We start from the raw sequence: 25334 nt of genomic DNA, 5'->3' as shown, positions 1-25334 counted from the left end.
CCAAGTAAGAAGTGGGGGAGGGTCTAGTGTTGTCAGTATAGCCAATATTTTAAGTGAAGTAAAAAATTGAAATTTTATGTGAAATCTCCTCATGTTTAAAAGTTGTCTATTGTTTAAAAATTTTTTGAATAAGATTCAGTGACCAAATAAAATATGTCATGTATGGACTATTTTCAATTCAAAGGCTGACAGTACCAATGTACATGCATATTGTTGACACAGAAAGATATTCAGGATGTACTGCTTTTATTGCTGTAAAAAGCCTGTTACAAAGCAGCTTCTATAATATGATCTCATTTTTGCTAACAGAATAAACCAGAGAAGCCACTCTGAAGATTGGATTTGACCCTAAAATAAATACATGAATAAATATCCTTTGAAAGTCTGCCACCCTTTAGCTTGTCTTCTTGTCTCTCTGGTAAAGGCATGGATTTTTCCACAAGGAATTCAGGGAGGTGAAGCAGTCCACAGGTGAAACCAACCAATTGGTTGATATCAGGAAGGTTTTGTTTCTATTTATATCGCCTCTTTTTCATCATAAAGGACTTAGATATCCATGTTCCACTATTCCTTGTAACTACCATGCAGGGGAAGTATTTTTTACAATGGAGGGTAAGGACATTTTCTGGTTACTGTATACCATTGGAAACCTACCTTCAAATGAGCTTGTGTGCTTTCTAAGCACCCAGTTTTAAACCTAGGGAGAAATATCATCATATCTGGTCCGTGGATGTATATTCTGTAAGATATTTTTGATATAAAAACTTATTTTCATTATCGCTCCTTTTTCCATTAATTTCCAATAAAAGAGAACGATAAAAGTGTTGTTTTATATCTTTACTGTCTCAGTAATGTGCAACATAAGCATAATAGTGTTAAGAAGTCAGAAATAACTTAACACAGTAGCCATAGAAGATGTTTGTATTTGCAAAAGTTCAACAATGATCTTCCCTAGCTTCCCCCAAATTAGCATATTTGTTAACCAAATTAATTAAGAAGCTTTTCAAAATAAAAGCAATGTTTCAAATAAATAAATTTTCATAACCATAGAACATTTAGTTCTGTTGGAGGTAACAAACATATTATACTCCAGTACTTTATGAAGATATTAGGATAAAAATTATCTGGATGCAATTATAAATGTACCCGAATTAGTCATTTGCTTTTTTGGCGTGTTTGTTTTTCTGCATGTGTTAAAATTATATAATAGATTTTTGTAATCAGTTAGTCCTTAAATCATCACAATGTTATCTGATGCACAGAATTTATATCATCTCAATATGATGATATGATATTGTTTGGACGACGTCTTTAAATTTAGTACTATAAATTAAATGCAATGAAAGCCAAGACCTCCTCTCTGCCCATGTTTGTTAGAGAAAATGAACTCTAGATCCCCAGTTTGGAAGAATGAGACATTCTTACAAATCTCAACCTTGAAATTTCATAACTGAATATTGTTGTCACATCAAAATTCTAATCTCAACAGAGTTTTCACTGTGTTTCAGAGTGGGTGGGTATAAATTCACTTATGATCAGCTTTCCCAATGACATCACATCTGTTTAGTAAACTACAAAAAGCTTTCTAAAAATTGCTTTTATTTAATAAATATTTTAAAGAGTTCACTAACTGATCCTCCAGAAATTCTGATCAACTGTTTAGCTTTCATTCACTTTTATTTCTACTGTGATTCTTAGGAATTTGTCTAATCTATATTTAATCTATTAAAATATCTATGCATTGGTAACTTTGGCTTCCTTCCACAATAAGCTATGTTAAGATCTCTAAATTAAATGACAAAGGTAGAGAAATAAAATTAAACACAGCAACAGGTTATAGTAAGTGCTCTTTAGAATTTCAGATTAACAAATTTGTCCCAAAATGATAAGTAATAACTTACCAAATGAATAATGCAACACAGAATAGATTTTAACAGAATCTCAACCTCTCTCTCCCCTTACCACTCATCTCTCTCAATCTTTCTTTTTTGCTCTCTATCTCTCTCTCTGTCTCTCACTCTCTCACACACACACACATACACACACTTCCACCCACATCCATACATGAGTGTGTACACACATCTCAGAATTTTAAAACACTGCTTCTAGAGGTTTTAACTTAGATAAATTAACTACATTAAAATACTGACGCTGTGAAAATATCTGTTTATGTCCAATATCCCATAGAGGGCATCTTCTTGTGAACTTCTAAAAATCTTATTAAAGAAAGCAAATCAGAAGGGAAAACCAGAGTCCTTGGCAGGAAGGCTAGGTGAAGGCATTGCTGCGGCTCGGGGTCACAGCTTCCCATTGTCCTCACAGCTCTCCTTCTCCTCTATGGCCTCCAGGCTGCGCTTACTCTTCACCTCAGCACCACTGCTGGGGGCTTTACTGAGGCCACACGACAAGCACGCCAGCTGGATCTGCTTCATGTTTTCTATGGCTTCATTCTTGGCGTTCTTCAACAGGTCTCCCTGGCCCTACAAACAAGCAGAAATAAACATCAAAGAAAAAAGTTACAGGCCAGGAAGATCCTAAGTGACATCATTCTAATATGCTTCCTGCTATTGCTCAGCGAGGAAACAGACTCGGACTCGAGAGCCCACTTTTGCCAGGTTTAGGCCGCATCCTGCATTATTGAGGGTCTTTGTAATTTAACTCAAGGACCTCAACCTGAGCTTTCACCGTTGGTTCTGTGATTGCCGGCAGCCCCCTTGAGATTCCTGTGGGAGGAAACACCCTCCTCTGAATGTATGGAGGACACTCAGCCCTTCCATCACCAGGGTTTGAGACTTTGCACATTGCTACAACTCCTGTCCCACCCAGCCCAGCATTCCTAAGCTTGGGAGAAAACAAGGAAAGAAGCTCTTCTTCAAAAAACCAAAAATTAAATCAGCTGCTTGGTGTACAAAGTCTTATTAAGCAAAATATCTTCCATAAAGTGAATCACACACCCTTATGCTTGGTGAGTTGCTGTTTTTTTTTTTTTTTTAAATACATTGCATCATCACTGCAGTTTGCAGTCTGATAAGTTCCAGGTTACCCACATTCCTTCCATCTCTTCCATTATCCTCAAAACAATGTTCCCATCTCGTTGATGGAGGAGAGGCTCTGAAGGCTTAGTGTGTCAATCAAAACAAAAAAGCAAACAAGGATCACAGAATATCATCCATTGTCAGTTATATCAGAGCCTGAGTGATCTTTCTCCATTATCTTTTTTCTTATTTTAGTTCATTGCTGTGATGATCAAGAATGTATGCTGACACTGGCCCAGGGGGCGGAAGAAGTAAGTATGGGGAAGCCAGAACATGTCTCCACAGGGTACAGGCAAAAGAGGAAGCAGTTCTGTCTCCTAGCTTCATTCTCACGACAATGCATGAGAGTATGACCTTGAAACTGGAGGTTACACGAGCTGCTGGAGAGTTTCTGTATAAAGCAGAGACTCCAAGAAAAGATAAGTCATCTATTTTATGCATGATATGCTGTTTGCTCTCTTTAATTTGATGAAGGCTTTCACCTCAGGGTATATGAGAAAACTTGTATTTGAAATGCTTTGGAATATTTCCTCAAAATCTGTACAAGTACTTGCCAGTTCCATCTTATGTCATAATAGCTCAATCCTTCAAACAACACTTTTAAACACAGGATGAGTAAGGCTTTGTCTAATATTTTTGTTATGGTGTGCCTGTGTGCTAAGTAAATTCAGTCGTGTCTGACTTTGTGTGACCCAATGGACTGTAGCCTGCCAGGCTCCTCTGTCCATGGGATTCTCCAGGCAAGAATATGGAGTGGGTTGTCATACCCTCCTCCAGGGGATCTTTCCATCCCAGGGATCAAACCTGCATCTCTTACGTCTCCTGCATTGGCAGGCAGGTTCTTTACCACTAGCACCACCTGGGAAGCCTACCATATTTCACACACCACACTTAGAATTTAGACGAAGACTAAACTAGAGACTGAACACTCTAGGATATAGAGGGACTTTCAAAGGGAAAAATATGCACTACACCAACAGAACTTGGGGAGTATAGACAATAATAAACTCCCTTTGAAGGTTAAAAAGAAGGTTATATCCACCTTGAAAATGCAGTCCTTAAGCAATAATAATAATATAACATACAAAGTGCTTGCTCTCTGTGGTCATCCTTCATGCTTTATATATGTTCATTATTCAATTGTCACAACATCCCCACAAAATAGGCATTTTTCTTATTTTAAGTTTAGAGTAAAAAAACAAATAGAGGCCCAGAATGGTCCTCATTCCCAGAGTCACACAGCTGCTAAGTGGTAGAGCTGGGGTTGAAATAAAGTCTTGCAGTTGACTCCAGAGTCTGTAGTCTTAACCACGACCTGATATGGCATCTCTTCAAGGCAAGTTGTGCACTCTACAAAGCACATTAAAGCCTCCCAGTCATCGTTACCCTCGGAAACAAGACAGATAAAAAGACAATCATTGCCCAGGTGGCACAGAACTTAGAGATGGGATCTACAGTCAGGAAGATAAGATGCACCAAGATATGTTGGCAGGGACAAAAGTCAGAGGATCTTCGTTGTGCTTTTAGCTCCAACAATTTCTCCCTGTGCCATTTTATCTCTTGTAAAAATGATGAAAACATTCTTCTGCCTTCCTCATACTTTTAAAGGTTAAAGAAAATATGTTGAAAAGCTGTTTGTGATTTAAATAATCACAAGTAAATATGCTATTAGGCGATATAAAAAGCAACTGACATAGTCAACTACTAAATAGTGGGAAATGGCAACCCACTCCAGTATTCTTGCCTGGAGAATCCCACGGACTGTAGCCTGTCAGGCTCCTCTGTCCGTGGGGTCGCAAGAGTTGGACATGACTTAGTGACTAAACCACCACCACCACTGCTAAATGAATGTCTTGATGTTGTGCACATTTTAATATAAATTTTACCAACTTATTTAAAATGCATCCATAAGGGTTTGTTTTTACTGAGATAGGTATACTGCTACTGGTTTTACAAATGCAAACATCCCTTTAAAAAAACAAACTATTAATAAACAGATTATACCCACACTCATTTTCAGAGTATTAGTTTTAAGTGCTCCCTTTGCTCTTAGTGTTGAAATTTTCATCAAGCATTTTTAAAGCATGACAAAAGCAAAGCTGGCATCTTTCCTAATTGCAAGAGAGCAGTGAAATACACAAAAATATCAAGCTTGATACTACTAATGCATGATGCTCTCATGTCTCTTTTCTGGCAGCAGGTTATGAAACACATCTAATTAATCAGCCTGAATGTCATCTCATCGGTTCTGAGAAGCGTCATCCAGGCCTAAAAGCCGGACTGTGCCAGTTTTGGTAAACAGAAGTCACTCTCTCTAGAAAACAAAGGTCAATTGGAGAAGACAGCTTGTGCCAGTACACAAAAACACAAGGACATCATCTCTGGATGACTAAGAGACAACACGTCCTGGGTACGTGATATAGGCAGGTAAAAAATGTTAGAAGAAAAATTAATTTATTAACTAATAGAACAAGAAAAACTGAAAGACTACATTATTAAGATTTACACTTAAATACTGATGTAAAAATGCTGTTTTCAATTTTCTTTTTAAGAAGAAAGCAGAGAGGTCATCTTTCTGTTCTGTGACTAAACTCCTTGAGTCCTCTTGATTAAATAAGCAGAAGCAGAAAAGACTCATTCTAGGCAAAACTGTGAAGAGGGTGAAGTTTACTGTTAACAACCCCCATCTTGCCATTCCTTTCCAGGGCTGGCTTCTTCCCACTATATGTGCAGTGATTTCTATTGACCAACCAGCACCCTTTCTCTACTCCATCACACTTCCTCTCAAACTCCCTAACTAGGCAGCTTAGACCATATCTCTTCCCTTGAAATAGCTCTGTCCTGTGTATCATTTCCCACAAGGTATATTAGGTATTTAGATCACTGAGCTAAGCCAATTAAAGATACTAGTGTGTAGTATTCATTTAAGGAGTATTATAACTGGGCATTTCTAAAGAGTATACTTAGAAATTCTCCTCCAACAGAGGTCTTGGGAGAAAGGCAGAAAGGAGAGAAGCCCAAGAGAATTCATTTTACTTGATGGTATATAAAGCGTAACATCTCTTGGGAAAATAAATCTGAGATTGTAATGGCCTGGAATGAACAATTAATGGACAATCTGACCATTGAATACTCAACTTGAAAGAAATGTCAAGCTGTTGCCAACATTTCAATATATGAGCAATCTCAAGGGAATGTTTAGCATCTCTCCTCTAGTACTAGGGACACTTCAGGGGAAAACATGAGGATTGCTTCAAGCTGAAGAAAAGTAAAAGTAATAAAGGGCATCTCAGGCAGACTGATGCTGATGACTGATGCTGAGACAAGAGGGCTATCAAAAGCCCCAACAATGACCTCCACGGTTATTTGGCTTCCAAATGTCAGAGTCCACGCAAATCCCAACACACTTAAAGAGTAACACTTAGAATCATAGAAAACCATAAATCACTACAGAAATTTGAATCTAAAAATTAGTAATGATTAATGACTTTAAAAAAAAAAGATACATTAAGCATTCATAATCAAATCTTTCCAACATCATTAAATTGCAGTTAAAATACATTATCTAGAAATCAAGAAATATGTGATGCATTTAGATTGCAAATGGGACTGATATACTACCATGCCACCACAATTTTTATTACTACTAATAAATTATTACTGACAATAAAAAGCAGAAATATACACACAGATGTAGAGAACAAATGTATGGACACCAAGGGGGGAAAAAGAGGATGGGATGAATTGGCAGATTGGGAATGATTATACTACTATGGGCTTCCCAGGTGGTGATAGTGGTAAAGAACCCACCTGTCAATGCCAGAGCTGTAAGTAAGAGACCAGGCTTCGACTCCTGGGTTTGGAAGATCCTCTGGAGGAGGGCATGACAATCCAGTCCAATAGTCATGCCTGGAGAATCCCAGGGACAGAGGAGCCTGGCAGGCTACGGTTCATAGTGTCACAAAGAGTCAGACACAACTGAAGCAACTTAGCATGAGAGATAACTAATGAGAACCTACTGTATAGCATGGGGGGTGGGCAGGGGGGAAGAAGGCACACTCTATTTGTAGGACACATATTAAGCTAACCTTAAAAATGCATTCCAATATTCATTAGGTGAAAATACTGTTTGATTCCACTTACACAAGGTACCTAGAATAGACAAATTCATAGAGTCAGAAAGTACATTGGTAGATGTCAGGGCCCAGGAGGTAGGGTGAGTGGAGAGGGGGATGGGGAGTTAGTGTTTAACGGGGACAGAGTTTCAGTTTAGGGAAGTGAAAAATTCGGGAGATGGATGATGGTGAGAGGTGCAAAACAATGTGAATGTACTTACAGCTGCTGAACTGTACAGTTAAATATGGTTAAAATAGTATGTTTTATGTGACATTTACCACAATAAAAAAAATTTTTAAACTTTAAAATGCTATTGCGATACTAAACAGAAGCTAATACTTATTGAGCACAATATACTAAACATAAACCAATTTGTACCCATTGTCTCAAAACCATAAAAGAGGCTAGAATTCTAAATGCAAGTCAGCTCTTAGCTATATAACAATACATTTTATCATCTATCAAAAGACGTTTAGAATTTGTGTTATTCCTGTTCATACTAAGAAAGGCAGTTTCCCTCCAGTGTTTGAAAACAGTCTAAAATAGTTTTGGCTACATTCTGGCAGAGTAACTTACAAAAGACATCCATGGTCTTTAATATCCATTTTTCCCATGAACTGCACAATTCCTTGTGATATCAGTGCATGAAAGAGCAGTCAAACATTATAACTAGTGTCCTTTTCATGTGTGAAGGAAATGTCTGGGTTGCCTCAGAGTACACCACAAATATTTAAAGCAGTTAATCAAGACTCTGGGAATAGAGAGGCCCTCACGTATTCACAATGACACCCATAAACAAATGCAACACTGTCACCAGGCAGGCTTGTGTGGCTATGTGTCATCACACACTCAGTGGCAGACAGATTCCCCTGAAATTCTACCCACATGAGTGTCAACACCCACAGCTAGAGTCACCCCTGGATAATACTGCGGCAAAAATCAGCCACAGACAGTATGATGGTGTTAGTACCTCTTTATTTATTCCAGCTCCATTTGCTGGACATGACCATATTGTAGTGGGCTGTGCACAGTTAATAACTGTTCAAAAAGCATGCTTTTGAGGAATCTTTGTATCATCTAAAAGGTGTAAGTGTTTTGCTCCAAAGAGATACACACAACCATTACAGTGTCCTTTATTTGAGAAATCAAAATAGCAAATTAAAAATGTGTTGGTGTCAAAACAGATATATTTCTCTTGATGTTACATTACTGAAATATTGGGTAAAACTGTGCAAAGATGGCCTGGGATTCTTGCTCTCCAGAATGAAAGCCTAGTTATGTAGAGAATGTATACAACATGTTAGCAAGAGTAACAGGCACAGAGATGTAGCCATGGGGAAATTACGTACAAAATACCTCAACTGCACAAAAATAGAAGTTCTCATTGCAGAAAGTTATCAATACTCAGATTTATTATTTTTCAAGACCTTGTCAACCAAGAGGCATTATACTTGCCTCTTAAAAATGGGAATTTTTACCCTATGAACATTCAAGAAATATAGATGAGTAGTTGAAGAGTAGTTCTGGTCTAAGAGTATTGACTTAATGGAACTTTTTGTGTTATTCTTCTCCTGAAACTCTTAACTTAAAAAAAAAAAAAAGAAAAAACACTGCTTTTCAAATCTTTATCACATAAAGCATTAAACTATTTCCTTTTTATAGGAAGAAAAAAGTGAACTACAATGGACATGTTTACCTGAGCCATTAGATTTTATAATTTTTATACAGTTCAGTTTTTTAAATTATCCTCATGACACATTTTAGTATTTTTCAGAACTCCAATTAATCAAATATCTCTGAAGATTATGGAAACAGAACCTAAGTAAGTATTTTTAGTATCTGAGAACCTAGATCTGAAAGAAGAATAATTTACAAAATGTAGAAGATATTTCAAAAAAACTTTTAGAATAATTCAATGCCACAAAACATTAAAGAATAAAACAGAAAGACTTGTTTAATAACAACCATACAAAAGATTCTAAAAAATATGAAGTCATACTCTATTAATATTCAACATAATAAAAATTATGTTTGAAAGTTAAATTTGATGACATATCTTTTAAGACCTGGTAAATAAGATTTTCTTTTTCCACACATCTTTCTCAAATAAGAATCTTTGTATTAGCCATATTTTTTTAAATTAGTTTTCAATATAGAGTAGACAACTATTGTGTCATTGTGTGAGTATCCATATATATATATAGAGAGAGAGTACTGGGCTTCCCTGGTGGCTCAGGCAGTAAAGAATCTGTTTGCGGTGCAAAAGACCTGGGTTTGAGCCTTGGGTCAGGAAGATCCCCTAGAGAAAGGAATGGCTTACTCACTCCAGTATTCTTGCCTGGAGAATTCCATGGATGGAGGAGCTGGTGGGCTCCATGGGGTCACAGAGTCAGACACAACTGAGTTGACTAATACACTTAAACATATACAGTCCTATATGTAAATGAAGTAGTTTAACATTATTTAAATACTACTCACTAATAATAACATAATTGCATCACTTTAACAGAATGAAATATAAAAATTATATGATCGTTTCAACAGATGCCTAAAAATCATTTGACAAAATTCTATATCATTTCATGAAAAAACTCTCAATAAATTGAGTATATATGGAATGTACTTCAATATACAAAAGGACATATGTGACAAGCCCACAGGTAACACCATCAGTTCAGTTCAGTTCAGTCGCTCAATCATGTCCGACTCTTTGTTACCCCATGGGCTGCAGCACACAAGGCTTCCCTGTCCATCACCAGCTCCCGGGACTTGCTCGAACTCATGTCCATCCAGTCGATGATGCCATCCAACCATCTTATCCTCTGTCGTCCCCTTCTCCTGCCTTCAATCTTTCCAAGCATCAGGGTCTTTTCCATTGAGTCAGTTCTTCACATCAGGTGACCAAAGCATTGGAGCTTCAGCTTCAGCATCAGTCCTTCCAATGAATATTCAGGGCTGATTTCCTTTAGGATTGACTGATAGGATCTCCTTGCAGTCCAAGGGACTCTCAAGAGTGTTCTTCAACACTACAGTTCAAAAGCATCAATTCTTTGGCACTCAGCTTTCTTTATGGTCCAACTCTCACATCCATACCTGACTACTGGAAAAACCATAGCTTTGACTAGACAAACCTTTGTCAGCAAACTAATGTCTCTGCTTTTTAATATGCTGTCTAGGTTGGTCATAGCTTTTCTTCCAAGGAGCAAGTGTCTTTTAATTTCATGGCTACTGTCACCATCTGCAGTAATTTTGGAGCCCAAGAAAATAAAGTCTGTCACTGATTCCCCATCTACTTTCCATGAAGTGATGGGACCAGATGCCATGATCTTAGTTTTTTGAATGTTGAGTTTTTAGCCAGCTTTTTCACTCTCCTCTTTCATTTTCATCAAGAGGCTTTTCAGTTCCTCTTCGCTTTCTGCCATAAGCGTGGTGTCATCTGTATATCTAGGTTATTGATATTTCTCCCTGAAATCTTGGTTCCAGTTTGTGCTACATTCAGCCCAGCGTTTTGTATGATGCACTCTGCATATAAGTTAAATAAGCAGAGTGACAGTATACAATCTTGACATAATCCTTTCCCATTTTGGAACCAGTCCATTGTTCCATGTCTGGTTCTAACTGTCAATAGTAAAAGGTTGAAAGCTTTTCTTCTAAGATCAGGAACAAGACAAGAGTGCCCACTCTCACTATTTCTATTCAGCATAGTATTGGAAGACTTAACCAGAACAATTAGGCAAGAAAAAGGAATAAAAGATATCCAGATTGGAAAGGAAGAAGTAAAATGATGACCTGATGTTTTATATAGAAACTCCTAAAGACTCCATAAAAATACTGTTAGAACTGATTAGTGAATTCAGTAAAGGTGCAGGATACAAAATCAACATAAAAATATAATCAGTTGTATTTCTATACACCTACAACAAACTATCAGAAAGCGAAAGAAATAAAATAATTCCATTTACAATAGCATCAAAAATAATAAAATACTTAGGAATAAATTTAACATAGGAGGTGAAAGATCTGTACACTGAAAACTAAAGGCACTGATAAAAGAAACTGAAGATAATACAAATAAATGGGAAGCTATCCCATGATCATGGATCATAATTACAATTAAGATGGTCATATTACCCAAAACCATCCATAGATTCAATGTGATCCCTACCAAAATTCCAGTGGCATTTTTCACAAGAAGAGAAAAATAACACGAAAATTCATACAGAACAAAAAAGATCCGAAATAACCAAAGCAATCCTGAGAGAGAACAAGTTGGAGGCATCATACATCTGATTTCAAACTATGTTACAAAGCTAATCAAAACAGTATGATTCTGTCATAAAAAGACACATAGACCAATGGAACGAAACTGAGAGTCTAGAAATAAAAGACTGTGCTTGTCTGCTTAGTCGCTCAGTTGTGTCCGACTCTGTGTGACCCCATGGACTGAAATCCACCAAGAGCCTCTGTCCATGGGAATTCTCCAGGCAAGAATACTGGAGTGGGTTGCTGTGCCCTCCTCCAAATAAAAGACTAATAATATATTACTGTTGTTCAGTCGCTCAGTCATGTCCAACTCTTTTTTACGACTCCATAGACCCAGGTTTCCCACAGTGCAGGCGGATTCTTTACCAGCTGAGCCACAGGAAAGCCTAAGAATACTGGAGTGGGTAGCCTATCCCTTCTCCAGAGGATATTCCCAACCCAGGAACTGAACCGGGGTCTCCGGCATTGCAGGCGGATTCTTTACCAACTGAGCTACACACACCGCCCGAAATAAGAATGGTCATTTAAAATAAAATAATTTGTATTTCAACATGTAAACACCCAAGCAGGCATTCAGGAAACCATAATGAGGTAGATAGATACTTGTACTTACTTAATATGATTCATTAATATTTAAAAGAGAGATAACAGGACCAGATGCCTTTCTACACACATAAGATATAGGAAATGACAATGCTGATGTACCACATAGATACCAGTATATAAACAAATAATGGCAACAGACCAGACTTGCTTACATATAATAAAAGAAGGAAGGAAATAATCTTAATTAAGATAGGGATAATATGTCAAGACAAGTACAGAATCTCACCATGGAGAAAAATGTGATAATCCCACAAGTTAAGAAGTAAATAATGTTCCATACAGCTCATCACAGAGAAGGTAATGGCAACCCACTCCACATCTAGCCTGGAAAATCCCATGGACGGAGGAGCCTGGTGGGCTGCAGTCCATGGGGTCGCGGAGAGTTGGACACGACTGAGCGACTTCACTTTCACTTTTCACTTTCATGCACTGGAGAAGGAAATGGCAGCCCACTCCAGTGTTCTTGCCTGGAGAATCCCAGGGACGGGGGAGCCTGGTGAGCTGCCGTCTATGGGGTTGCACAGAGTCAGACACGACTGAAGTGACTTAGCAGCAGCAGCACCAGCACATCTCATCAAATTTGCCAAATCTTCAAAAGAACCTCAAAGGACATTTTCCTTGTGGTTGATAATATCAGCTTCTACTTCACAGGATACTGTGGAAGGCTTATCATGGATTATCAATAATAACAAAGTATCAAATCAAAACCAATATCTCACTTCAGGTTGTTCCAATATTACAATTACAGAAATTATACAATCAGGTAGACAGAATGCCCAGAGTGAATACGTTATTCAGTGATTTGGAAACAATATCTTTATTCATTTCGGCTTACCTCTCAGTAACTCCTTCTCATGTACTGGGCCTTTCACATAACTTCTTGTTAAACAATCATTTACAAAAGTCCTCTGATTTGTATTTTAGAATGTGCAGTCAGGCAAGACTCAAGAAAGTCTTGAAGGACATGGAGCAATTCTTCATTGTTTTGCACCATCCTGCACAGTGTAGGAAAGCCAACATTCCTGGCCTCTCCCACTAAATGGCAGGAGAATCCCCCTCCCTCCGAAAGTCACCTCTACAATGTTCTTAAATACCCTCTAGGGGGCAGTACTGTGCCTATTAAGAACCATCAGGCTAGAATCTGGGGATACCATGCTGAGCACAGATGACCCCCAGCCACATAAATCTTAACTCTAGTAAGGGATATAGGCATAAATCAAAAAGTCACAAAAACAAATTTATGCCTAATTGCAAGTTGAGCTACGTGCTTAAAGGAACTGGATGCTGCAGGAACAGGTAGTCTAGGGTATTAGCCAAGGCTTCCCTGTGAAAGTGACAACTGAACAACAGCTTGAAAGATGGAGCGGCATCTTCATTTCTTTCCTGGCATCTTACAATCAGTGAGATACGATGTGAAGGTCTTTTGATGCTCACCTTGAATCTTTAATCCTCCTACAGTCTTACAGATACAGATAGCATGGGAGGTGATTGGTCTAGAAGTATACTGCCTCTATGACACAGCACCAAAATTGTCTGACACATCCCATTTTTCCTTATATTTCATTACTTAGAATTTATTTGTTTCCTTGAAATTTAAACTGGGAAAAAAACATTGAAAGTGGAAAATACTCAATAAAGTTTAATTTAGTGACAGCGTCATTTTGTTCCACCAAGTAAGAGCTCTCAGTCAGTATTTAAAATTTTTGAAGAATAGCTATAATGTTTTCATAACTACATGGATGAAGAAATGGACTCAAGATAGCTAAATAAATATATTTCCCAGGTTCGCACAAAAACAAGCATGAGGGAAATAACTAATAATGTCTGCTTCCCAGGATAACAGATGGTTTTTCTTCACTGCATTATTTTTCTTTGTATTTAGGTACATTACATGCTATGCTGCACATGTCATCTAATAGATTTTAGAAATGTAGAGAAGGAGAAAATAGCTTAAGACTTTTTGATTTAAAAAAGAATAAAAAGTCCTTTGAGAAAACTTGTGAATGTCCTTAGCATAAATACTACATTGGTGCTCATACTTTGATATCTGACCTTTTCTTTCAATATGGGTACAAAGTTTGGAATAATATAATAATTTTAATCTGAGCCAAATTTTCAGAAATTTGCAATACAGAAGCAATGATAGAAGATTCATGAGTAGGGAAAGTGTGGAGAAGATGATTGGTTTTCATTTTAGAGAACACTGTGCCACCTGTTAGACTCCTTGAACAAAAACCCACCAAGTATTAGCAAGGTCATTTGAGGCCTCAGTTTTCTCATCCATAAAATGACTATGATAATTGTACCCATCTCCAGGGTTAAAAGCAAGATTAAGAGAGATAATACATGTGAATCGTTTAGAACAATGCCTGGCATACATGGTAAACACTAAAGGTTGTTAGCTATTTACTATTAGTCCATAAACTGAAAATTTAAAGCTTTCCGTAAATGCAATGTTTCACTATCAGTACCATTATAAACATCTATAGATGTTATAGATGTGTACTGTATTTTACCTTCTAAAATATAAGGAAACATAAAGTAATTTGAAGCTTAAAAAAAGCAAGTTGGTAAAGTCAGGGGGAATAAACCATTATTGAGAATAAAACTCAGGATTGATCACCCTTAGCCCCATGAAAAATCTCATAATGTTTAAAATAAAAAGAGTAACAATTGCATTCATGTGGGAACTTACCTTGGAGAATCCCAGACCCTATAATCCTCCCCCCTCTGAAAGTTTATTTTTTGTAGTTTAGAAGTTACAACATTGTTCAGTGTAAAATGTGGAAGCGCTGCTCACTACTGAGATTAAAAAAACAGCTGTTTCATTTAAGCCAGATGAGAAATTTAAAATGAACTGAAGTCATCTGTCACCGAAAAAAAATTAATGGCAAGCATTATCTTTTGTGACAGACCTGTTATATTTCTGAAGATACCAGAAGATAGATTTCTGCACGGGTACTCTGTTTAAGAAGCCATCTGTCTGCTTTGGGCAAATGACTGTGAGCCCAATCCACTTACAGAAAATGTCAACAAAATTGCTTCAACACCACCGAGCTGAATAATAGAAAACCCTAAGCTAAACCTTAAAAGTATGATTCCACTGCAGAAAGCTTTATGAATTTATGTTTGTGCGGTGATACTGATATCCTGAGAATTCTCTTGCAGGCATTTTGACAAAGAACCATTCAATAAAACAATAAGAAGCCACTGCCTGTTGATTTCCCTGCTCTTTGCTTCCCATTATTGTGATCATCTGCCTTTTGTCAACAGCTCTAGTTAGAAAGGACAAAAGAGTAACATCAACCTTTAGCAAGGTGACAAAGGCTATTAATTGTACTTTAAATGAAACTTTAGTAATAGATGGTCATCATCACAAAAAATATATCATAATATCTCAAATTAACTTTCCTTGTATAATGAATGACTATCTTGAGTGCTGCAAGCCAAACACAGCGTGAGCTTCTCTTAATATAAAAACCTCTGTTTTGCCAATTCATGCAATTTTCACTTTAAAAAGATTATCTACAATGGCCTGAAAGATGTAGGATGCCTCAAACCTCAGAACAGACAAAGCCTAGAAAGGTAGTTACTAATATTAGAAGGATATTTTTTAAAATTCATTCTGGAGTTCACTTGGTAACGTTTTAGTTTAAGAAATTACTGATAGCATTGCTTAAAGTATTGGCTTTTTTATTCACCCAAAAGATAAATCTCAAAAATGCCAGAATAAGAGTGTAGCTACATTAATAAAAGAGTGAACATCAGATCACAAAATGGTTTCAACTGCCTAGCGGTCACAGTGCTGAGACGTTCAGTAAGTGGCTTCTTGTGACATCTGGCCCTGCGTTGCACCACTCCAGGGGCACCTTTCACACTGTTTGTGTGAACAGCATCCCCTGCAGCCCAATGACAGACGTACTACATCTGGTCTAGACCTGCCCTCTACCAAGGACACTTATTCTTTATTCTCTGCCAAACCATAATGCTTTTACAAAGGCTGAAACTAGTCCCCTTTAGGAGTGCATCATGGCGTGGGCTGAACTGGCCTATCCAGTGGCTCTATGGGCACCCATTTACATGGGCATGACTTCTAGGTTCGGTGTTGGTTACAGCGGCCAAAGAGCTATCAGCAAGACACTGTCAAAGGTCAACCACCTTGTACGCTCCACCCATTTCTTTATTAAATGAATTGGGCTACTTTTTATTAACAGTTAAATTGAGCTGCAGCCAACTCAGCTCCCTCCACAGTGACTGTTTATAGAGATTTAGTCATTAATGAAGTATTCACTGTTGATGGCCCAAATCCAGTAGCACATTTGGTTAAAGACCAGATTACTGTTACTCCAAGAAAATGTCAAGACCTGCGTTTGCTCATCTGAGACTTTCTCAAGTTTCAGATCTCAAACTCAAGCCATCCACAATACCAAACTATTAGCAACACATTTTCTTCATGCTTTTTAATGTTTATTTCAAAAATCATGCTACTCGCAAGTTAACATAATAGCATCTAAATTTCTCAGTTGTCCATATTATGTCATGTTGGCGTAATCAACTTATCTATTGCTATCCATCTATCTGTGTATACTTCATCCTGTATACCTCAGTAGGCATGTCATGAAAATAAGGATTCTATATAACCACAATACTATCATAGCCCCCAACAAAGCTGGCATTCATTCAGTCATTTAATTTGAAAGCGGTGCACTTAAATTTGCTCAAATGTACCAAAACATCTTTTACAGATGTTTAAAAAAATCCAGAATCCATTCAAGTTTCACATTCTTAGCATCTTGAAAATAATGATCCAGCTATGTGAGTTAGAGCAAAAGCATGAATGACAGGAGAGTGCCTGGGGAAACTTAACGGGCAAGTTCACAGCAATAAGTACTACTTCCTTAAAGACATACATTTATCTCCACAGCTTCACTCCTGTCCACTCCCCAGAATATGCACCACTAAATCATCACATACACTTGTCAAAACATTTCTTCTGAATGTCAAATACCATCACTCTTATATTCTTATTTTTAAATCAACTTTATAAATACAGACGCCTGGAAAAGTTCACTGTACATTCACTAAGCCCATTCAGTTTTATGAATGTCATGCTGTTCTTCCTAGGAAAGCCTCAGATTTCTTCCCAGAATAGATGACTCTGAAAATCAAACTATCAGAAACTTCAATTTCAATATTTCAGTAGCTGGTATATTTTTAGGCCTTAGCTATACAAACCAAAAAATTCTTCCACATTTTTAGAGGAACTTTAAATTATCCCCAAATTAAGGATCCAGAACTCCATTTGACAAGCCTTGCATGACCTTGTCCAAGACCACAGACTCCTTCTAAAAAACAGCACCAGGCTGACCTTGAGCTGGATGGCTTTGCTCTGTGCTTTAAAACCCATCTCCCAAGAGTAGCATGGAAACATATACACTAACATATGTAAAACAGATAGCCAGTGGCAATTTGCTGTATAACTCAGGGAATTCAAACTGGGGCTCTGTGATAACCTAGAGGGGTGTGATGGGGTGGGAGGTGGAAGGGAGGCTTAAGAGGGAGGAGACATATATATACCTATGACTGATCCATGTTGATGTATGGCAGAAACCAACACAATATTGTAATTATCCTTCAATTAAAAATAAATTTAGAAAAAGATTGGAAAAAGAAAAAGCCCACTTCCCAGCCGTGACTGGTTAAACCAAGCATCACACTGGGCCAAGAGTGGCCCATCAACAGGGGATCAGTGGCTGATGAACTGGCCTGACTCCAGGCAGCAGTGACAATAATTAGTCAAACCAATTAGATGAACTCTCCCAGAAATTGAGCCTGGAAAACTGGAAAAGCCTTAGCTGTTGTTGTTGTTGTTCATTCAGTGAGTCGTGTCTGACTCTTTGCGACCTCAAGGACTGCAGCACACCAGGCATCATCGTCCTTCACCATCAACCCAAAGCTTGCTCAAACTCATGTCCTTTGAGTCAGTGATGCCATCCAACCATCTCTTCCTCTGTCTTCCCCTTCTCTTCCTGCCTTCAGTCTTTCCCAGCATCAGGGTCTTTTCCAATGAGTCGGCTTTTTGCATCAGATGACCAAAGTATTGGAGCTTCAACTTCAGCATCAGTCCTTTCAATGAATATTCTGGACTGATTTCCTTTAGGATTGACTGGTTTTGATCTCCTTGCAGTCCAAGGAACTCTCAAGAGTCTTCTCCAACACCACAGTTCAAAAGCATCAATTCTTTGACACTCAGCCTTCTTTATGGTCCAACTCTCACATCCATACATGACTACTGGAAAAACCATAACTTTGACTATACGGACCTTCATTGTATAGTCAAAGGTATGACTTTTGTGAGCCTTAGTTAGTTGCTAACAAAAAGAGGTGCTAGAAAAGAGAGGAAAGAAAGAGAGGAGAGAGCTGAACCTAAGGCCACAGAACTAGAGTGAAAATTCCTAAATTCTTATTCCTAAGAGAGGAAAAGATAACACAACGCCCTAAAGCCTGCTCACACTGTCATGATCTTCTAGCCACAGTTCGGTGAGGCTGCCCATTCTGTGGCTCCCCTTCTTCCCAGGACATGAGTTGCCCACATTGTCACAGTCTCACCTGAAAAAGCCTGAATGAGTCCCTGGTTCCCTGTAACTCAAGCAAAAAAAAAAAAAAACTACTGAAACAAAGTTAAAAGCACACTTCTGCCCAAGCTAAGGCTTTCTTAAGCTTCTTGTAGAGAAAACCAGAATCGTCAAAAAGAAAGGACAGGGATTATAGCTGATGCAGTGCTGCTGCTGCTAAGTCGCTTCAGTCGTGTCCGACTCTGTGCGACCCCATAGACGGCAGCCCACCAGCTTCCCCGTCCCTGGGATTCTCCAGACAAGAACACTGGAGTGGGTTGCCATTTCCTTCTCCAATGCATGAAAGTGAAAAGTGAAAGTGAAGACGCTGAGTCATGTCTGACTCTAGCGACACCATGGACTGCAGCCTACCAGGCTCCTCCGTTCATGCGATTTTCCAGGCAAAAGTACTGGAGTGGGGTGCCATTGCCTTCTCCGGTGATGCGGTGCAGTGCAGTGCAAAGATGATCAACACATCGTGAATCAGCTGTGTGACTTTGGGAATATCATTCACTCCTGTGAGGGGCCGGTTCCTGCTCTATTAAACACTGAATGGGATGAGATGTTCTCTGAGTTCACCTTATATACCCAGTGTCTATCATTTACTAATTAGGGCTCGATTCAAAATCACTGTGTTAAAATTCACTACCTCATTATTTTAAATAAGACAGACTGTTCAGTGGGAAAGAAATAAGGAAGCAATAAAAGTGCTCTGTTAGGGAAAGAACAGAGGACTGTGGAAAACACGTGACAAAGATCCTAACCCTGATGGCAGGGGGGCAGCGGGGGGTGAAGTCCCGCATCAGAAAATGTCTCCTGAAGACTTGGCACCTGAGCTTACAGCAGGGGCGCGGGTGAAGGGCCCAGTGCAAGTGTGTGAACAAAGGCTCCCAGGGGGCAGTAATGACAGCAGAGGGACGGCCTTATAACTGCTCAGCAGGACAGTGTAACTGGTACCTCCAAGGGGAAAGTCCAGTGTGGCTGGGGTAGCGCTCAGAAGAGGAAGGTGATGAGAGGCAAAGCTGGAACGGAGGAGGTCACAAACAGCTCCACAGGGGAAGGTAAGAAGTTTGCAGGAGGAGCCATGGAAAACCATGGTGGGGCTTTAAGAAGGCAGAATGGCCATGACCAGACCTTTAGAAAGGTCTCCCAGGTGTTGTGTTCTGGAGTAGGACAAGGGTAGATGGGGAAGGAAAGGTTCTTCACTAACCAGAGTGATAAATAACTAAGGCAACAGCTATGGGAATGGAGACCTCTTAGGGAGATATTTAGGAGGCTGACCAGTGATGCTTGGTAACTGCTTAGAAGTGGAGGTTTGGGGAAAAGATCAAGGATTACCCCAGGACTTTATTTGGCTTGCTGAGAGTTGTCATTCACTCATTCAAGTAGGAATAGCAGAGGTGTCATGGAGGGCAGGCAGGAGATGTGGGTGGAGATGAGCACAGTTTGAGCTGACCTCTTCATGGCTGAGAGACCTCCAGAGTGCAATACCTGATAGGTAGTTGGGAGGGATGGGTGGGGAGTGGCGGTCATCTAAAAGGGTAGGAAGAGACACTTGGACCAAAGATATACACTTTGGATTCAATAGCATAGAGGGGGCAATAGAAACCATTTGCATGGACAGTATGACCCAGAAAGAGGGGATGGAGTGAGAGAGCCTAGCCTAGAACCCTAAGAAACACCAGAATTTAATAGAAGAGTAGAGGAAAGGTAACCTGCAAAAATCCTGAGATGAAAAGCCAGAGATGTAAGAGGAAGGCCAGGAATGTCCAGAGGATATCCCCTAGATCAAGGAAAGCAGTGATGCAAGGAGGAGGGAGTGATCAGCCCTCAGAATGTTCCCAAGTAGTGAAGGGAGATAAAAGCTGACACACATCCACAAGATCTCGTGACAAGAAGGTGACTGGTGACTCTGGTGAGAACAATTTAATGGAGTGTCAGGGGGAGAAGACAGATTAAAGTTGACTAAGGGGTGCGTGGGAGGTAAGGAAGTGCATACAGCAAGTATAAACAACCTTGTTAAGAAGTTTGGCAGTGTAGGCGAAGAGAGAGATAGGAAGTCAAGTAGCCAGAGGGGAGCTGAAAGTATGTATAGAAGCCATTTTTTATGCATAAACACAGTCAAACTGAACAATGAACTGTGAGAGAACAAAGACAAAACATGAAATGGAATAACTAAAAGCCTCTCCTTCTTGGACTGATTGTTGTTCTCAATTGATTTTCATAGTGTCCTAATGTTCCTTGTCCTTATTTCAGAGCCTGTTATTTGTATGAAGTGAAAAAGTTACTCAGCAATTAAACATGTAAAGCATACCAATTTAAATATATCAATAAATCTACCTAAAAACTTAAAAAAGCAGGGATTGCATATGGCCTATGCATTCAACTACTCCTGAAAAATGAAGTGTTCTCACATTGTCCACCAGGTGGCTCCCCTGTTTGAGGCTTAGGTAGGAAGCTTCTGTCTGTCCACAAAGTCTGTTTCAATGGTTAGTAACGGCCTTCTAACACCATTTGGTTAATTCCTCTGCTTCCATGAGGATTCGGACCTCAATCATTCTAAGTATGTAAGAGTGACCTCAAATAAATTCTGAGAACTTACAATGTCATAACAGTTATGGCTCTTCAAAGCAAAAAAAAAAAAAAGCTATCAGCTTTATCAATTTGGTGAAAGGAGAAAAAACTAATTGTAAAATGTTCAATAAATTTGTTTCACATAACAATAAATAGGTTAAAATATAAATGTCTCTTTCATGTATAAGGCAGTAACTTTATACTTGCTGTTTGGATTTTAACATGCATAACTTAACCTAATATGATGTAAAGCTCTCAAGTTTAAATAATTTGTTGATAGCTCTAAGACATAAAGATTTTTCCTCTACTTGAAAGGAGTTATTAGCATGATTTAGCATTCAGGACATATTATCATTATGCATTTACGATGTGGGTTGAAGGAGATCAAACCAGTCGATACTAAAGGAAATCAACCCAGAATACTCATTGGAAGGACTGATGCTGAAACTCCAATAGTTTGGCCACCTGATGAGAAGAGCTGACTCATTGGAAAAGACTCTGATGCTAGGGGAAAAAATGAAGGCAAGAGGAGAAGCGGGCAACAGAGGATGAGATAGTTGGATGGTATCACTGGCTCAATGGACATGAGTTTGAGCAAACTCCGGGAGATAGTGAAGGACAGGGAAGCCTGGCATGCTACAGTTCATGGGGTCACAAACAGTCGGACAAGACTTAGTGACTGAACAACAACCCCATGGACGCTCCTCGTTGCCCTTCTCCCATCCTGCTGTGACTGAAACACCAACACTAGAAATAACACGGGAGAGGGGAGGGCAAATGTTAGTTTTACAACTACCAGGGTACAAAGGGGTTAAGAACACACCACCACACACACACATACACACACACACACCATACTAGCTAAAACCAGTTTTCCTCAGTTGCCTATCTTTTTAGGAAACAGTTTATCATTTTTAACTTGTTAATAGTGCAGCATGAATGTTAGCACCTCAGATTTGGAACCCAAATGGAAATGCGAGAAGCACCAAGATAGGGATGGCTCCCTCCACATGGCGCCTTGGAAAATCCCCATGACTGTCCCTGGGGACAACACGTCCGTTGTGTTACTCCTTCTTTACCCCTCTTTCTTTGTTTTCTGAGTAACTTGAAAAAAATCATAAAGGTTAGCCTCTGAGTAAAATCACCCTCAGGAAGCAGGAACCACCATAGGATATTTGGAGAATTGCAGAAGGTTGTTCATGGCTGGAGTACAGGGGAAAGTGAAGATGAATACAAGAAAAATAAAAGCAGTGTTATGGTCATTAAGGAAATGACCTACTTAACAAGGCAAAACAACCTCATCAGAGACAAATTAAAGGAACTGTATATACCTAGTCAGGGCTTTAAAACTTTGTTACCCTGGGGACTTGAGAAGCTGCATTCCTCTAAGGAAAATATTTGTTTATTTCACAGAGGCATGTTCATTGTTCTGCTTATGTAAAAATGTACGTCATATCTATTCAGAACAAACACCAACACATTCTAGCCATCTCCTAGCGCTATCCCCTTAGCCATTCTTCCTTGTCCTTCAACTTTCCATATTTACGTGTTGGAGCAGCCAGGCTGACACCTGCCAGACGATGTTTCAGCACTGAGAGAAATCAATGGGTCCTGGCAGCCGTCTCGGCTCCCTTTAAAGGGTGACCTTTAGGAGCGGCAACAGAACCATATCCTCCACCATGACATATTATTTTTTTTAATCCTCAGTTTCAGGTTGCATAGTTTTTAATAAAGTCTTCCCCTAATGTCAACTTCAAGGGTACTGAACCATCACAGCGGACTTCCTTCCTCTCTACCCACATTTCAGTTTCTTCTTTTTTCCCTTCTACTTGGAAAAGTGGAGCTTGGCTGCAGTGAAGTTGACATTAGTTCTCCCGGCTGTGGAGGGTCCAAGCGCTGCTAGATTATTTTAAAGGAACAGTTTCCAACATTTCTCATCTCTATAAACCACAGAAGGTTTATATTATATAGTCAGGTTTTTTTTAAATAAAAAGGAAAAAATATCAAAAGCCTGTAGTTACTACAAATTGCTCATAAATATAAAAATGAAAACTCTAAGAATGCTAAACCTCAACATTCATAATACTAAAGGAAAAGGAAATCTATCTCTAGTTTAAAACCAAGCCCCATTCCTCATTTTGAAGACCAGACTAACCTGAGATTTGTACCTTGCCCTGAAGCCAAAAGTGGGCTATTTTGTTCCAGATAGATACCTTTTGTCCATATATATGTGAAGAAATAGATACAGATATCTTCTATTCTCTAAGGAATTAACAGTGAAGGACTCTGTTACTATACTTTGTAGTACTGGTATAACTCTGTAGCCCAGACAATGTTTGCTAAAGAACCTTTCTGCAATGATGGAAATAGTCTATATCTCTACTGTCCAATATAACAGTTACAAAGCACATGTGGCTACTGAGCAACTGAAATGTGCCTAGTGCCATGAAGATGGAATACATAAATTTCTTTAATTTTATTTATTTTCACTTCAATAGATATCTGTGGCTAGTGTTTTTCACACTGGACAACATGAGCTAAAAGATCATCCCAACCTTCAGCAATACAATGAATTAAGTAAAATTATTTTTCACTCTCTCCAGCCTCTTTCCTGACATAGGACTGGCCACAGTTAGAATTAAATAACCAACTATGGCTTGCACGGGCTTCCCTTGTGGTTCAGCTGGTAAAGAATCCACTTGCAATATGGGATTTCTGGGTTTGTAAGAACCCCTGGAGATGGGAAAGGCTACCTACTCCAGTATTCTGGCCTGGAGAATTCCATGGAAACGACTGAGCGACTTTCACTTTCATGGCTTGCCCTTTTTAGCATTTGCATCAATGATGAGAATGCACACTTTTTGAGTGCAGTGGCTGCCTCTGTCATGGGCACAGCTGTATCCTCAGCAGGCAGCACAGAGCCTTGCTCAAAGCAAGCCTCCAAAGTATTTCTCAAATGAAGGAATAGATTGGGTGCCATTGACTACACATTCATCTCAACTTAGTATTTCCCAGGACTGTTGACATCTACCTCCCACAAAATCTCATTTCCCAACTTTTTAATTCTAGCAAGGAATAATCAGTTCACCCAAAAACTAGCCCATCCTTTCATAATAAATATATTGTCCCCTACCTTTTACTCAGCCCCCTTTTAACAAGAATTTTCTAGAGGATGACCATGATACCAATAGCAATTTCAAGGTCAGGTGGAGTGATAATAGGTGATCAGTTCAGTTCAGTTCAGGTGCTTAGTCATGTCCAACTCTTTGCAGTCCCATGGACTGCAGCACGACAGGCTTCCCTGTCCATCACTAACTTCTGAAATTTGCTCAAACTCATGTCCATTGAGTAGGTGATGCAATCCAACCATCTCATCCTCTGTCAGCCTCTTCTCCTCCTGCCTTCAATCTTTCCCAGCATCAGGGTCTTTTCCAGTGAGTCAGTTCTTAACATCAGGTGGCCAAAGTATTGGAGTTTCAGCTTCAGCATCAGTCCTTCCAATGAATATTCAGAACCGATTTCCTTTAGGATTAACTGGTTTGATCTCCTTGCAATCCAAGGGACTCTCAAGAGTGTTCTCCAACACCACAGTTCAAAAGCATCAATTCTTTGGCCCTCAGCTTTCTTTATGGTCCAACTTTCACATCCATACATGACTACAGGAAAAACCACAGCTTTGACTAGACTGAACTTTGCTGGCAGTAATAGGTATATCAGTGATACATTAATACCTGTGCTGTGCTTAGTCACTCAGTTGTGTCCAACTCGTGGCAATCCCATGGACTGTAGCTCACCAGGCTCCTCTGTCCATGGGGATTCTCCAAGCAAAAATACTGGAGTAGGTTGCCATGCCCTCCTCCAGGGGATCTTCCCAACCCAGGGATCGAACCCAGGTCTCGCACATTGCAGGCAGATTCCATCTGAGCAACCAAGGAAGCCCTGTATATACCTATTATCACTCCACCTCTCCAGGGAGGCAGGAGCCAATGGAATAATAACAGATATATTTATATATTTGGTGGGAGACATGAGCCAGTGGAATTCTTCTAATCATCACCAAGAAGATTGTCCTATCTACCCATATCCAGAACAAGTCATGCAACTACACACACCCCCACATCACATT

General features: G+C 39.1%; 1 protein-coding gene across 2 annotated transcripts in view; it reads right to left on the bottom strand.

Annotated features, from left to right (window-relative positions):
• Positions 1-229: 229 nt before the first annotated feature.
• Positions 230-25334, bottom strand: part of PLCL1 (phospholipase C like 1 (inactive)) — a 369241-nt gene continuing 344136 nt past the window's right edge. For both annotated transcript variants that reach the window (XM_027563768.1, XM_027563777.1), the window contains exon 6: positions 230-2480. In XM_027563768.1, the coding sequence (XP_027419569.1) occupies positions 2298-2480 (183 nt within the window). In that variant the 3' untranslated portion in view covers positions 230-2297. The remainder of the gene's footprint in view (positions 2481-25334) is intronic.

The sequence above is a fragment of the Bos indicus x Bos taurus genome, chromosome 2, assembly GCF_003369695.1.
Source record: "Bos indicus x Bos taurus breed Angus x Brahman F1 hybrid chromosome 2, Bos_hybrid_MaternalHap_v2.0, whole genome shotgun sequence".
In the NCBI taxonomy this organism is placed as follows: domain Eukaryota; kingdom Metazoa; phylum Chordata; class Mammalia; order Artiodactyla; family Bovidae; genus Bos; species Bos indicus x Bos taurus.
This window is presented reverse-complemented; position numbering and strand designations above follow the sequence as displayed.